We start from the raw sequence: 17,160 nt of genomic DNA on the forward strand, positions 1-17,160 counted from the left end.
CCCAGGATATGATTGTCTTTCTGGGCTGCAAACGCACACTGAAGCTGGCTCATGTTAACCTTCTCATCAACCAACACCCCCAAGTCCTTCTCTGCAGGGCTGCTCTGAATCTCTTCTCCACCTGTTCTTGGTGATGACAATCACACAGAATAATAAAGGGCCTGAAGGCAAACAGTTTTGACCTATGTAGCTCATCATTCCGTAAGGAAACAGTTGTTTTCCAGCTTCTGGCTCTATGTAAGTCAACAAATGCTATAATGAAAGTTGATGTTGCTGTACTATTGATGTCTTCTCTCTGACACTTTATTTTGCCTTTTTACCTGGCCTTACCAGTAGAAACACTCTTCTGTGGGACTTGACCTGTAAAGAAGCCCTCTTCACAGATACATAAGCATGTTGTCTTTATACTAGTGCAGAAACGGCCACCTCTGGTGTGGAACAGCCTGCACCCACCAGAAGTTCACATGCCTCACTAGGTACTGTCCAATACCCTCTTTTCCAGTGGCTACCAGGTCAATGCCATACATGGAACATATGTGATGTGTGGAGAAGGAGAGCTAATAGCTATTAATCACAAACTGAATTTATGTCTGGTTCTGTGATTGGCAAGTCTTGGTAGTGTAAGGCTCGTGGCCCCTCAAAAAGGACTGACCCATGTACCATAACAGAAGATGGACGTGTGATTAACAAATAGTGAAAGGAATGAAACCTGACTGGCTGCAGACTAGATGTCAGATGCAAAATAAGAAGCAAAAGCCCCATGGAAATTAATATTCTTTTTCTTTAGTCTCAGTATAACCGTGGGGTCCTTGAAACAGTATTATATGAGGAAATAATTCACTAAATGTTTTAGCTTCAAATTGATGGATTCTTCTTCATAGTTATATGTATATGTATATATATATACACACACATATACTGAACTGGCTAAACTTGAACAAATGCTCCATTTTGGATTGGGGTGACTTGGAAATTTCTGTGAAAAAACTTTTGGTGGAACAGAGATTTGTAGTCAGTACATTTAAGCTCTTTTTGCCAAAACATCGCATAGCTACAAAAACTACCTATGCATAATATTGACCAGATGGATTTCTGGTCCTCAAGAAAGGGTCTTGTTATCAGGACTAGAGGAATTTTTATTAAATCTCGTCCTTGTTTTGACATTATTTCATATGTGATTTCAAGTCATTTCAGTCAGTCTGTCTGTGCTTTATCTTATTCATATGGAAACTATTTTGCAATTCTCACATACAAAATCTCTGATAAGTGCAGATAACATAATTGTAATACAAAAAGGATGGCTGTGAATATCCATTTCTGACACAGATAGTTTTTTCTAAATACAAGAACTTTAATTTGGTAAAATAATGGAAGTAGTGCTTAGAATGACAGGAATTCTTTTCCTCTTTCAGCTATTCAACATGTATCTCTGTCCAAAGAAACATTAGTTCATTATTTTTTCAGTGAGGAGTGCTTAAGATTCTGTAGCATAATCAGATTTTGTCACAGAACCACAAGGGAAAGCCAGATGTGGAGCTCTTGATAGCTCGAAATGAATGAATTAGAGTTACACTTGGGAGAGTTATCTTGTGTGATAAAAAAATTCTGTTAAGCTTTAATGTGGAGACATGAAGCATTTTAAAATCCAAACTGATCAATTGGTTAAAGACTAGATTAAGCCCCACAGTTGTTATCCTGTGGACTTGCATTTCTCACCCCTTTAGACACCTTATATATGTTTTCCATTTTCAGGACATCATCTGTTTTATTTGTGTTTATCTCAGATATTCTTAAATTCTTTTCAGGAAAGCAATGTATTTTAGTATTACCTATTTTTAGGAAAGATTTTATGGATTTCAGAGAAGTAGAGGTGATTGAAATTCCTTTCAAAGATTGTGAGTCTGTCATAAGACCCTAACCTTTTTCTTCTTGTAGAAGGACAGGGCCTACAACAACTGTGTTCACCTAGAGAAAAAAATAAAAAAATAAAAAAAAAAACCCAACAAAAAACCACCAAAGAAAGCAGTATTAAAATATTATGGGTTGTGTTCTACAGACCAGTATCCTCTTCTAAATAAAGTGTAACACTGGAATGGCACTGAAGGCCTATAGTATGTGATAACAAGAAGAAACTAAGAATGATATTTCTCATGTACATATGTGCACAGATTATTTGGAGTGTAAAGTGAAGTACTCTGAACTAAAAAAAAATCTAGAGTTTCAGTTCCTCTTTTCTATATAAATGCCAACTGTATTAGGTTTCAGCCTTTAATTATATGCTTATGCACTATTTTCACACACATACACACACAGATTTCTTTTCTTCTTTCAAGCCTCTTCCAATGCTTGGAAACCTTTTTGGTGAAGAAATTTTTCCTAACATCCAATTTAATAAGCTGCTCTTAGATTTTTTTCCTGTTCATTGTTTATTGTGTAATAGCACTGGTATTTGCTACATGCTGTTTAAACTTCACTCTCAAGGGAGTTACTAATTTCTTTCTAACCTTTCCTATGACCCCCCATGACTAAATTTCTGAGTGCTTCAGAAACAGTAGTAAGTTTATGTTTACATTATCCTCCTGAAATGCAGCTTTTGTCTTCCCATTTCACAGATGAAGACGAGACACATGTTCAAAGTGTATGCTAGAAGGTTAGTCTAGTGAACAAATCTGATAGTGGCCAGTTTAAAATGCTTGGAACTAGGTACTTAACGTTATTAAAATTCCGTAGCATGTGTGCAAGTTGCAGTGGTGACGGTTCAGCATTTAAGAGAAATTTAAGTCCAGAGTATGAAGAAAAAAAGGGAACTAGTAGTTGTTACTTCATGGTTAATTCCAAAGGAACTAATTTTCTCTTCATAAGCTAACCCTAGGAATTGTCGGACACAACCTGATAGAGCACACCATGTAAAACTTGTGTGGGAGAAGACTTGAGGTCTCAGCTGAGGAACAAATTGCCAGTACTTGAGCATGCTAGGGTGCAGGTTTGTGTTTATGCACTTCAATCCTTTACAGATACAGAAGTTGGTTCTCTAGTCAGACCACCCTCTGAATGATACCAATGCACTCCTGAGGGTAGATATTCGTTACAGCCTGTAGATTGGATAGTTAGTGTTCTTTGATGTCCTAGAATGCCAGGGTGCTATCATGATTATCTAGCATAAAATACATAGCAAGCCAAGAAAGGTTTTTCTCATGTTATCTTTATTGTGGAGAAGGGCTGACGAGTCATTTGAAAAGACTGGGGGTACACAGATTGTGTTAGAGCAGTTAGGCTTGCTAATAACAGAAAGTAACTATTGTTTGGTGTTTCCATAAGAGTCCTCCATTAACTGCAGTTGGACGTGACTGAGTGTGAAATTAAAAAGGAGACTCAGATTTCAAGACACTCCCTCAGGTGCTCAAAAGTATGCTAACTGGCACTGTGGGAGACCTCCTAAAACAACTAAGGATACTTAAAGTAAAGAGACCATGACAATATGAAAAGAAAACCTTCGTATTATCACTGAACCCACAAAGTTGGTCAGGATCAGTCACATTTTATTAACTGTTAAATGTCAAGCTTGCATGAAATGCTCCTTTTTGCCAAGGTCTGATTGCAGCTGTGCTTGGTGAGCATCTACAGTGCCGGGAACTGTTTAATGCTGGGTAGAAAAGTCTGTGAAAATGCATGTAGGAGACATTGTTAGGAAAGTACATATTAAGGCATTGCCTAGCTTTAAGAAAATATATTTAAAACTTAAACTTAACAGGAAGAAAAAATTTAGAGGCTATGTTGGTTTCTGGTGCCAACTGGAATCTGAAACAGGAATTATAGAGACCCAGTTGCTGGCATGCATTAATTAAGGCACTGGAAACACTTTAATCTTTCTTTGTTTCTTTCCCTGTAAAATGAGGGAGGCATATAGATTCCTACCTACTGGTATGGAGTTTGAAACTCTGGAACATAGAATCATTCCTAAATATTTAAAATGCTCATTTTATACCATGTTTATTATCCATGATGTTAGAGTGTAATGATATTGCTGTATTGTTTGTGATTGTTGTATAATAGAATGTTGAAGTCTCCCTGAAACATTCCGTTTGTAATACTTGGCTTTGTAGAAATAAATGAAAACACCATAGATTCAGGATTATGACATATTCTAGCATATAGGGGCAGGATTTTGTCAAGAACATGTACATGTGTAAGTTCATTCTACTTTGCTCAGTATGAAAGATCTTTAAAAGCTTTTCCTGATTTTGAGAGAGAATGTCCCTTGATATATTTATTACAGTGTTCTTTGCAAATAACAATGGTTAGAAAGGCTTTTAGTATTTTATGCCTTCTACCATTTGGAAGTACAGAATTCCTCTTAAAGATAGTATTTTAATGTATACTCGGAGAGTTCACTTCCATGTAAAAGCAGTATTACTCATTTCACTGTTGGTATGAGAATATCATTCAGTTATACTGGTGGTTCTTGTGGCTTGAATATATGTTTTCAGACCTAGCTATTTATTTTACTGAGGTACTCTTTCTGATAGAAATCTTTTGTCTTTGCCTGTAGCTACTGTTGACCTCCATATAATTGTCATTGTTATTTCAAGATTTAAAAGGGAAGCAAAAAGGTGATGGTCTCTGAAAGCTTGGGCTATAAAAGAAGTATCTCGTATTTCATTTAATAATCTCATCTATAGAACAATCTTTGAACCTTCACATACTGCCAGCACTTTGTCATTCTTTCATCATGCAACAAAATAATCTGGGAAAATTGTTGTATTGTAAACACAACCTTAAAATACTTATATAAAAATAATCTCGATACTTTAAAGAAGAAGCAAGCTGGAATCCTGTGGAATATCTTCTAAGATAGGCCATGGTATGCACACTGAAAAAAATGGTATCTAGTGTTATTACAAGTAAATGTACATCCTGTAATTCACTGTAATGTATTTTCATAACCATGAAGCCTGTGCTGGTGATCTCTAAGAAACAGATTTGTCTGTTAGCCAACAATTTATCAGATAAGAGCTCAGAGCAAGTACCTGCCATCTCTGTCATAAAACTGTGCTACACACAAGGAGACAAATAGCGACAGATACCCATCCTGAATTTGTCCACAGGTTCATTCTTCACTTCAAGTCATTACTTGGACAACTGTAATTTTTGAATCACAAACTTTTTCTGCTTAGAAGATCTCTCAGTTCTCCTGTGGAATACCACTTGCATGTCACTTGTTTCCGGCACAGTGATTGACACCCCAGACATGTTATTACAAAAGAAAAGAAAAGATAGCTCAGAGTCTAGACATCACGCTTTCTATTTTTCAAAATGTTGCTTCTGACCTCAAACGACAGGTTATTTTGACAATGCAGTATTTCTTCAGGGGGAGGATGCTGAGTTACTAAGTTTAATAGCAGCAGAAGATACAAATACGTAAAAAGGAGTTGGCTCCTGCCTGGAAGCTTGTATAGGTAAATATAAGGAAACAGGCTAAAATAAATGAGTATAATGGAAAGCAGCACAAGACTGTGTTTTAAACATTTTGGAGGTGGTTTTGGCTTATGTTGTTTTAGTTGGTTGTTTCTCTTCTTTTTGTTTCTTTTCTTAGTTGATCTCTGATTGTTTCCCTCCTCCTCAAAGTGTACATCAAAAAGGAAGTCATTTAAAAAGCCCCAGTTACTCAGCCTTCTGTCTAGCTTTTAACTGCATTATGAATTTTGAGGGTTCATTGAGGCATAATCCTAAAAGATTATTTGAGTGAGGAAAAGAGGTAGACAGGTCTACCCTTAGGTAAGAATATGGAAGAAAGCAGAGAGATGTCTACCAAGAAAAATACCAGTGAAGCCTTACAGTAGTGGTGGAAAGTTCAGGTACAGTAACTTGCAGAGAGAGAATTGATTTCTTTTATACTTACATGGGATATTTCTTTTATTCTTACATGGGAATATTGAAGTTTTAATTTAATTTTAAAGTAGACGGAAGAACTTCCAGAGTTGGGTCTGTGTGACATGGACAGAAAGTCATGATACAATATGTCGTTCCAAAGTTGTGTTCCTGTTGGCATCTCTGCTTTTGTTTATTAGGTGAGACCATATGGTCAGATGATGCAAGAGGGAAGTATAGGGAAAAAAGTTCAGACAGGAGCAGTAATCAAGGTGAGAGGTAGCTGAGTAATGGGAAAGGTGCTTTTTCTGGTCTGTCCAAAGGAATAAGACAGATTATGTTAAGTGTTACTAGGAAAGAAAAAAGATTTTGCTGACTTGCTGTGTAGGTCAGGAGTAGGATCTCCATAAGGGATGACAGACCTGGAAGAAACTGTTAGATTTGATGCATCCGAGCTTAAGGTCAATCAATCTCTATGTCCTTCCATTATTAAATAAGGTTTATGTTTGTATTTGACCATGCTCCAGCTATTAGGAGCATTGCTGACCTGACTTGACTGGGTCATTTGTACTGATCTTGCTATAAATTAAGAATTGGTAACTGGAACAAGTTCAGCATAGAGTCACAGAGATGGTCAGGGGCTGAGCGCTTGGCCTGAGAGGCGTAGGGACCAGGCTTCTTCAAGCCTGGAGAAGAGGTGGCTTCAGGAGACCGCATAAAAGAAGCCCCCCAGTGTCTATGGCGATCTTATTGAGAAGACCAAGCCAACTGCTTCACAGTGGTGCATGTGGGAGGACAAAAGACAGTGGGCATAAGTCGAATAGAGGGGTTTAGACTGGTAGGGGGGTTTAGACTCGCTATGAAGAGAAACATTTTCCCCATGAAGACAGTTGGGCAGTGGAACAAAGGCCCAGAGAGTCTCCATCCTTCGAGGTTTTCAAAGCCCAACTAATTCAATCCTTGAGCAAACTAGGCCACAGCTGACCCTTCTTTGAGCAGGAGGATGGACCAGATGCAGTCTGAATTATCCTAGGATCCTATGATGGACAGTAAGACAGTTTTAGTAACTGACTGCAGCTATTTGCAAGATATTTTCATTAATTTATTTTCTTGCTATAACTCCAATGGTAAGGATTTGGGTTTAACAGGGTAAGAATACTAGTCATTGCTAAGACTCTGAACACTTACTGAGAAATCAATAGGAAATCTGTATTTATCCTTCAGTTCAGTTCCGTCACTTATATATTAAAGCATACAGTCATAATTCACACACATACACAAACACATGTATATATGCAAAGAAGAAGAAACAGTATGAAATTCCTTTGCAAAAGTTCCTGGCTGCTTTACTTATTTTTTCAATGTTTCCCTTTTCTTAAAATGGGTAAGTAAACTCCTTGAATATTTGGAATCGGTGAATTCCTAGGAATGGTGTACAGCTGATAACATCTGACACAAGCATGCTCGTAGACAGCATTTTCTCTTAAAAATGTAGCAGTATGCATTCACTGGAATACATGGCGGCAGGGATGCTTCTTAGGGGAATTATTGTGTTAATTCCATTAGAAAAAATATTTTGTACACCATTTATTTTCTGCTCTAAGATCAGCATTCCACATTTGCAGAAGGCTGGTAGAATTTCATAAGTAATAAATCAAATGAGCTCTCTTAATACCTACAGAACTAAATGTGTTTTCTGGATCTATTCAATAAAATTTAATTTACATATTTTTTGGATGTGTAATCTATGTGACCTTCAGTAACTGTTTGTTTTTTAAATCTGAAAAATGCCTCCAAAGTGTAATAGCCCAGAGTTTCAAATGGCGCAGTAGGATACATAATGCATATTTTAACATGTTCTCTTTTAATTTGTCACGCAGACTTGTTGTGCGTGATTATATTAAAGTCTGTATCTTTAAAGCCAGTAATACAAGTGTGTAACATGTACTTGGTTGGGCTAAAAAATTTAGAAGTCTAATTTATCTTGAGATACGCTCAGTCAAGTAGTTTTTCACAGCAGTTAGCTAACACTTCAAGCTCTAACAGTGCCCCTGAGCCATAAAAGAAATTTGCATGTAAGAAATGTTTTGAATCTATTAAAACCTCAGCTCAGAGCTAAAGAGTTGCTCTCATGTCTTTGTTGACTAACATGAAGTGAGATGTACAAAAAGCTGGGCTATGATCGACAGATGCCAAAGCTTAGGTTTTGATGTGATTATGTATTTCTTTCATGCACAGCGGTTTGAGTCTGGGACTGGAGCTTCAGAAAGACAGCAATCAGTGGGTCTGTGCAAGAGTGCACAAAATGTATTACTCCTGGCAGTCGTCAAGGCAGAATTATTCAAAAAATAATCTGAAATGCATTTGATCATACACTGGATGGTTTAATAATTTATATTATACCTTATTAGCAAATTCTCATGTTTACTTTGTGGCTGCCAAAACAAGATGAAAGGCTGCCTCCATGGAAATACAACATGCTTACCTCAAAGTGGTTGTCTTTGCATTTCAGTTTGATAATTTCCCTTCCTCTCCTCATTTTGATTAGTAGTATATAGGTTTAAATCTTAGGGTACCTTTTCCTTCCTTGCAATCCTTTTTAGTGAGAGCAGTGATTCTTATTAACAAGTCTACCAAAGAGTTTATGGTCTATCTTAAATTAGTATAAACACAGATTTCTGGAAACTTCTTTACCCTAGGATTTCCTCCAAGTATTTTCTAGGAAATGAAGCTTTGGATTTAGTTCTAAATTCCACTGAACTGAATCATTATGCTAATCTTCCTCAGTCTTGCAGCTACAAAAGTGTGATTTCTGAGCTCAGCTTAAGAAATTGCTGCACTCTGACTAGTAATAGTGTATAGTAAATATCACCATTTATATCAGTTCAGAATATTGTAAAATGCCTTGAAGATTTCCTTGAAAAGTGAATGCACTGCCAATATTTTATCTAGAGGTACAAATAAGGGCCTTTCAGAATTAATACTTCTATGAAGTGAGAGTACAGGGAGTGGACCAGTGTAACTGCTAGTTCAACACAAGAGATCTTCGCCTCCACCCAGTTTTTTTTACACCAAAGGTGTTGGTAAAAAAAAGCTCTAATAAACTTGGTTTTCTGTGGAGAACTCTCCTCCCCACAAAACATGAAAGATCTTTTCTTCAGGTGTGTTGAATAGCTCTTCCAAGGCCCAGTATGTAGAAAGCTTTAGCGAAAAGAACATATAGGGGAGGATCTCAGGATATAGCTCTGCAGTATTGCAAATTCTGAAGCTCATAAGACAGCCCAAAGAAGCTCTTGTAATTTGCCTTGTCTACCCTAGAAGACTTAATTTTAGTTTTAGTTGTAGTTTCTGTAACTTCCTCCTCTCCCCTCCTCCTCTGTGCATACAATATATACTACAATATATATGGTATACTTTACCTGAGAACTAGCTCCTCAAACAGAGCCTAAAGGACTTGTTGCCCAAATGAAAAAAAAAATATATATAGTGTTTTTCACTAGCACAGCTGGTAATACAATATTTCTATGATAGTAAGAACTGATTATATTATAGACAGGCATGTCAGTGTTGTCCAGACTACAGTGAGGGCCACTCAGCCCTCTGCTCAGGCTTCAGAGTGGTCAGCTTAGGAGGGCTCTTCCTCTTCCTACTGAGTTTTGTGCTGTGTCTTACAGAGCTGCACGACAGACTTAGGAAGAGTCATTTACCTGCAGGTGTCTCTAAGACATTATCCTGTTTTTAAAAGCTGTTGTAGGAATTGCAGGAGGCACAAAAGACAGACATTTTCTAAAGGAGCCTTTCATTTGCAGGGAACCAGATGTACTCTTTTTTACAAATGCATCTTCTGTGACAGTAATGACAGAAATTTTCAAGGAAGCCAGTGGTATTACCCATGTGTCAATGTTGCGGGGCAGAATTTGGGGGCAAACTACGGAGCAGTTCTTAGAAAACATGGATCAGACAAACATATTTATTGTTTTTCTTGAAAGAAAATATTTGGCAGGATCATCTGAAGAGATAGACGTTTTCAAACAGAAATGCAGTAGTGGTTTAAGCGATGAACTGTGAAGTACCTCTTAAAGAAAAAGGGTCATTTTAGTTTGCAAACTGATCTTTTTGTCCATATAAGAACACTTTAATCCATGAGAAAATTTGTAAAGAATTCAGGTTAGCAAGGTAATTGGAGTAGTATTTCATGATCAGGAGGAGGAGGAGTATTTAATGAAAGCAAAACTTCTATTTGAAATTGACAGTCACTTATATGATCCAGGATACTGCAAAAATCTAAAAATTTTGAGCAATTTAGAAAATGTGACTACCAGTAGAAACAAATGCATCCGAGTTCAAAATATAAGATAGAAGGAAAACAAAAGCGTAGAGAAATTGCCAGAATTGTACCTCCAACTCAGTTAAGTTTCGATATTAGTAAAATACTGTAAAAGATCACCTACAGAAAGAAAATTAAAAATGGGTTTAATGTAATGTATCACCTAATTTATGGGAAATATGATAAAGTAAGGAAGAAAACGGGCCTCACAACTTTACAGGCTGACTTACTCAGATGAAATACCAGTGCGACAACTGGCTGTGGAGCCAGTGGTGTTCCCCACGATGAGAACTTTGTAAGCTTTGCTAATATCTCTTTTGCCATTCTGTCCTACTAGAAGTATGCAGTATACTGCCTAGTGCATATGCATCACATGTTAAAATAGGGATTTAAGAAAACAATGTGGTAGCAAAAAAAGGGTATAGGATATTCATGATCAAAATGAGACTGTTTGATTTTGTGTTGGAAACAAACAGAAAAACTGTAAAACAGAAATGAAGCACCAGTGAAATCATTATTGAAAACTACTGCACAGGAACATGAATGAATGCAGCTGTGTAGAAATATTTAATGAGTTGGGAATCTAGTTCTAGTCTGCCAAATTTTAAGTCATGAATCTGTGAAAATTAAATATCAGAAGAACTCAGTCATTGGTTATATTGATATTTTTACAGCCTTATCCATTCTTTTAAATCACCTTAGCCTTAGTGTTAATGTACCAATGATACATATAAAAATGGTCATGGCCATAAATTATATGCCTTATATTGGTTGAGATTGTGAGACCTGCAAAGAAAAGAAAGGCTTTATAAATGTCTAGAAAGAATAAATTGCAAATGAGTTTCGATTAATATATAAACCCCCCTTAACTGGAAACTGTACAGTTTCCAGTTTATTCTGCAGGCAGAGGTTAATCAGCTTTGATTTGGGGGGATAAAATAACTGTAGCCAGTTACTTAAATTTCAGATGCCTTAGAAATTGATTGTAATTAATAACTTCACAATATGAAGCAGCTTTGTAGCTTTTGATGAAGCTAACATATTCTGTACAAGACTGAAGTCATGGAGTAGTGTTGTTATTGTACCTTTATCAAGAACTACACTCCAGTTTGCTTACCTGTTTCCTTTCCTCTGTTTACTTGGTTGATGGTCTTCTAAGTGCAGTATATATAAGAAGTCATCCTCATTTCATAGGTCACTTGTTCAGTAACCCTTTGCCTGTGTGAATTGTGCTCTAAATGAGCGATACCTCAGATGTTAGAGTAGCACTTACACCAGGCTGTCATTTGTCCCTTTGATGCTTACTTGCTTAACCAGTAGTAATCATTATTTTCCTTCTACGATTACTATAATGGAGCTAATTCATGAAATGGAAAACAGGAGGTAGTTACAAACAGTTTGAATTGTGCTGTCATGCTTTCATGGGCAGGCACCTTCCTTGGACCTTCGATATTTCTTTGAGTTTGCCCAGAAATACATTTGGTGAAAGAGGGAGTCGGGCATCTGGACTGTATTTTCGTGGGACCCTGTTTCAGCTGCTTAGAAATACAAGATTATCCACATAGGTATTTTCTGGGTCCCTGACTTGTTTTATACAAAATGTGAAGTGGGTTGGGGGGGGAAGTAAAATTAATTGATCGAAGGCCTTTTTAACTGGAAAATTTCAAACCAATTAAAAATCCATCTGAGCTCAGTTGAATTCCTAAGGGATTATTGAAATAGAGAGAGGAGAAAAGAATTATGAACAGAACTATCGAATGTTGTGATGCAAGATCATTACACCTTTGTTTACTTACACCTTTATCACCTAACGCCTTTTGCAAATATCGTCAGATTGCAGTTTTATTAGAGGTTTTTACTTTTGAGTATCTACAAGGCTGAACTGAACAAGGCTGCAGGAAAGAAGAGTTCTTTATTCTTTCCACTTGGATTTTTTGTTGAAATAGTGACTCAACATCTGTAACTTGTGCTTCAGTTAAAAGTATTCGTATTCTGGGAGATCTTTGTGCTTGCAGTCAGGTTGAGAGTGGTAATGGCAAGCACAGCAGGGAACTTGGATTCAATATGCTGAATGGAAGGTGAGTGTTTTAGCACAGCTACCTCCTGAGGGTCAGAGGAAAGGAAAAGCCCTGTGGGAGGATTTTCAAGCACCACTGAGCTGGCACACCAGGAGACGATGATTGACTTTAGAAGAGCCCTGCTGTGCAAAGGATTGTTGTGTTGTGGTCCTCTTTATCACTGGCTAGACATTTCTTTTGAAGAAGCCAAAAATGGGAGAGTAGTGAGATAGCAGCAAAGCAAACAAATAAAAAAATAATCATCGAACAGCTCTCTCTGATGCCATTGAGGTCTGGAGATTTGTTTGTGTTGCTAACAGCTTCATTGATTTGGCAGTTAATTTCATTAGAAAGACTGACTTTGGATGGCATCGCTAAGATTTCTATATAAAAGCTGATGACCTGATGATCATGGAGTGATAGTTGAATTGTTGTTTGTCTTGAAAAGGAACATTAATTTGAACCTCAATGTGAAGAGGAGATTTTATTTCTATTTGGTATGTACAGTCAGAAATACCTAACAGTTTCAATCTTAATATGTGCATTTCTTCACAGGTGTTCAGACATGCACCACAGAATGGCACAAACTGGAAAGCTCACCCTTCTGCTGAGATCCCAGTGAAAACACCACTCGGCTCATGGATGGCTTTGCAGCTCCCATGGCAACAAGAAGGAGGTGGACTGAAGATACTGTCTGTCAGCCTGGCTCTACTGGCAGCTCTTGTTATGTTTTACTATGGTGGAATGAAAACAGAACTGTGAACTGAATGAGGCTTTTATGAAAACAATAAAACTGCTGTTTAAAATCTTCAAATGAAACATTTTTACCAACAATTCCTTTTCTTTTTTCTTTATTCTTTTTTTTTGGTTAAAAAAGCTATTTTAAATTGAGCAATAATTTGTACTCACCCTATGCCTTTCCTGCCATTTGTAGGAGAGAATGTTAATAACCTCTAGGGAGATCTATCTTGCTAAAATTTGAGATCCTTGGTTGACAGAACAGTTTGTTGCATCTTTCTTCTTCTAAGAAATCTTTCTATTTAGTGATATTGGTAACCTTTTATGGGCAGAACATTTAAAGGTTTCTTAAAGATTTTGCTTAGTGCAGTGTGATGGTGTGATATGTGTCTTTTTACATTAGAATCAAATTGCTGGGCCATTAAAGTTTGTCATTTGTTGCTATTTATTTTGCTGTCATGTCTGAAAGAATTTTGCCCTGCTCTTTTGCCTCTCTCAAATTCGCAATGAGTTACTATGCTATGTTAATAGAATGAGAATTATTTTTTACTTAGAAATAGTTTTAAAGATATTGCTTTTCTATCATTGAATGGGAATATGGAGTTCTGGTGGTAGAGATCTGTTAAAAGATGGATTTAATACAGTATAGATTTAGTATAATGCTCAGAGAAGTACACATGAGTCTTTTATTAGCTGTGCATTGGATTGTGCTGTGTATAAGACAATATTGCTCTGTTAGTGAGGAGGTTACATTTTGCATGCTGCAAATTTCTGATTACTTTCTACAAGCCATTTTTGTCATAACGGGATCTCCATGCATCTTGAGATTGTGCTGGTCAGCCAGGAACTGGACTCTGTGCCCGGTTCTGCTCACAGCTGACTGCATGATATTGTTCATTCGTCCACGCATTGTTGCTGAGCTGTCTACATGGCTATTTGTGGTTTAACCCGGGTAGGCAGCTAGCATGAAGCCACTAGCTCACTTCCCCCCTGGTGGGATGAGGGAGAGAATCAGAAAGTTAAAAGTGAGAAAACTCATGGGTTGAGTAAAGACAGTTTAATAGATAAAGCAAAGGCTGTGCACACAAGCAAGGCAAAGCGAGGAATTATTTCACTACTTCCCATCCACAGGCAGATGTTCAGCCATCTCCAGGAAAGCAGGGCTCCATCACACATAACAGTTACTTGGGAAGACAAGATACCATAACTCTGAATGTGTCCCCCCCACTCCTGCTTTCTGCCCAGCTTTTATTGGTGACATGATGCCATATGGTATGGGATATCTCTTTGGTCAGCTGGGAGCGGCTGTCCCGGCTGTGTCCCCTCCCAACTTCCCGTGCACTCCCAGCCTACTCTCTGGTGGGGTGGTGTGAGCAGCCGAAAAGGCCTTGACTCTGTGTAAGCACTGCTCAGCAGTAACTAAAACATCCCTGTGTTATCAACATGAGTTTTGTCACAAATCCAAAACATAGCTGCATACCAGCTACAATGAAGAAAATTAACTCTATCCCAGCCAAACCCAGTACAGTGGCTCTGTAGTGCAGATGAATAATCCTCTAAGAAGAATGCTTCGTACTGTGTAAACTGAGGATTCGTAATAATTACAGACAATTAAGCAGGAAGTTCCACCATGATGCTTTCAGTACAGCTTGTAAATTATAACAACAGATGTAACTGTCTTCAGGAACTCAGCTGTGTAATGATTTGAATATTATATTTCTTATGCAACCACTGAAGGTCATGAACAAGACTTAAAATTCATGAGATTAAAAAAAAAAAACCCCAAAAACAAAACCCAAAACACAACACAGACAACAAAAACCAACCAACCAAAAATCACCAAAAAGAAAAACCAACTGTGCTTTTGATTTGCTTCGGTTTGGTTGTTTTTTTTCCAGGCCTTTCTGTACAATCAGGAATATATAACAATCAGTAATGTACATTTTTAACAACTCTGAAATTCTCAAAAAAAAAAACCCAAACCCATTTGTCTCTGGGAACTGAAATTTTCGGGAAAGTACCACATATCGCAAGGTTCTCAGGAAAACTATGAGTTGACAAAGTCGTCATATGTGAGCCAAATTTTTGCATTTGATGGGAATAAACTATGCAGATATGTTCTATGCCTCTAGCACTCTGTCAGCCACTCTAGCTTATCTAATCATAGCAATTACAGACTCATTGCATCAGCTGTTACAGAGATTTACAAAGCTTGTGATTTAGATTCTGTGCATCATTGGCTTTAATGAGACCAGCTTATTTTCTTAGAAATAATGTAATATACAGAAAGAGGACAAAGAAGACTTTGTAAATTACATTGCCCACAGATGCAGTATATTCTTAAACTGAACTTTAATCTGGTAAGTAGGAAGTGTTGTTGTCAAGTATTTTATTATCTTCCTTTAGATTTTGAGAGGGCTTTTTGACACTTTGTGTTGCAGAGCAGTAGAGTGTTTGTCAATTTTTTCTGTTTATTTGCAACTAAAGCTTTCAAAGCCGCTGAGCTGAACAAGTCAATTCTGGTCAAACAGCTCATCCTGTCCTTCAGGCAAAACCCAAAGTGCATGCTACCTGGGGCTACTGTTGCAGGCTGGGAAACCTTAGTGAGCGTAGAGTGAACTGTAGACGTACATCTACTTCATGGAATGGATTGACCTGAATACATTTGATCTGTGACTTTTTGGCTCCCTGAATGCTTCTGTCATGCTAGGTCGTGTTTCTAATTTTTACATCAGCATTATGTTTGAGGCCTACTTGCACCAAGCATTCTCTCCTCGCAAACCATCAGGACGGGTGAGAAATCTACTGCGCTCCAGGTTAATGAGGTCATTGCAGGAGAAGTTTCCCCACACTCAGTTTGATGTCACTTTTTCACGTGCATGAACACAGTCATCACTAGAGAATGTGTCTGCTAATAACCAATCTACGTACAATGCCTTTGGTTTTTTTAAAGCAAAATAGAATCTGATTTCTTTTTGGTACCAAGGAAACCTCAACTATTTTTCTTATATGTCTGTGGTAGCTCTGAGTTCTCTTTGGCTGTTTTCAGTGAGGAATCTTGCAAACCACAAGACTTGAATAGCAAAGACATCTTAAGTCTCTTCTGAACAACATTAAGTGCACACTTTTTATGTCCTGCTTGTGCATGGTTTTGGATGCTGGAGGACTTTCTCATTTAATCTTTTCATTGTAGCTTTCTATTAATGGTATACTTGTTTAGAAAAATAATATTAAATCAAAGAAGCAGTTTATATAAAGCTTGTTCTATAAAGCAGGAGAGCAAAAGAAGGAAGTACCTTTTTGAGGAGAGTTCATCCACCTCTGTCACATCATTGCCTGCACATCTCTGAACATCTGACAGTTTTTGTTAATCTAGTTTCACTCCCCAGTTCAACTTCCCATATGGAAAGCTGGAGTGATGTCTGAATAACAGCAAGTAATATCTGAAGTGGCAGCAACTGGCAACTCTGACATTGAGCTTGGCTGTAGCCATTACCCAGAATCCTTCCACTCTTCTTGAGAAGCAATTACAATTTCACAGGTTGGAATTAAAATTCCCTGCGGTATGCAATAGAGTAACTGAAACTGTCAAAGTGATTTCAAGCTGCTAATCTCTTGCTGCTCAAAGAGTGAAAATAGAGCCCCTCATACCCAGGCACAGATCTGACAACTTAAAAACTCCAGCCTTCCACTGCGTTTAAATACATATGGAGAGTGGCTTGATCTGCTCACAGAGGATATCTGTAAAGATGTTATGTCTATGAACATTTGTGTGTTATTAACAAGTCTATCTTTTTTAACTTTAAGATGTGTGTAACTTCAGAGACTAAGACAAATATAAAAGAAGTCTTATGCAAAAGCTCTAAGAATTTGAAGGAATGAGTAGGCATGTGCCTGTCTGTGTGAGGCTTATTAAAATCTTTACTTATGTATTTTCATACATGTAGTATTTTTTGCTGGAAAAAATTGCATGCAACTTTCCAAAATTTTATTTTCACATATTTAAACCCCACATTGTACTTTGAGTGCACTGTGTTTGATTGTATAGATAGGAGCAAAGAGCATTTAGAAATCAAAAACAGAGGGAAAAAATGAGAGGCTGTAAAGCTAGGGTGCAAAATAAAAAATGTTAGTGCAAAAGCTGTGAAGTGGGTTTGAACTAGGAGAGAC

The 17,160-nt window shown here is 37.4% G+C and overlaps 1 protein-coding gene across 1 annotated transcript in view; it reads left to right on the forward strand.

The window, feature by feature from the left end:
* The window catches only part of CDKAL1 (CDK5 regulatory subunit associated protein 1 like 1), a 395,417-nt gene extending 378,489 nt beyond the window's left edge, over positions 1–16,928 (forward strand). The window contains exon 16 of the mRNA XM_030489990.1: positions 12,808–16,928. Coding sequence (XP_030345850.1) covers positions 12,808–13,014 — 207 coding nt within the window. The 3' untranslated portion in view covers positions 13,015–16,928. The remainder of the gene's footprint in view (positions 1–12,807) is intronic.
* The last annotated feature ends 232 nt before the right edge of the window (positions 16,929–17,160 follow it).

Source organism: Strigops habroptila, chromosome 1 (assembly GCF_004027225.2).
Source record: "Strigops habroptila isolate Jane chromosome 1, bStrHab1.2.pri, whole genome shotgun sequence".
Taxonomy (NCBI): Eukaryota; Metazoa; Chordata; class Aves; order Psittaciformes; family Psittacidae; genus Strigops; species Strigops habroptila.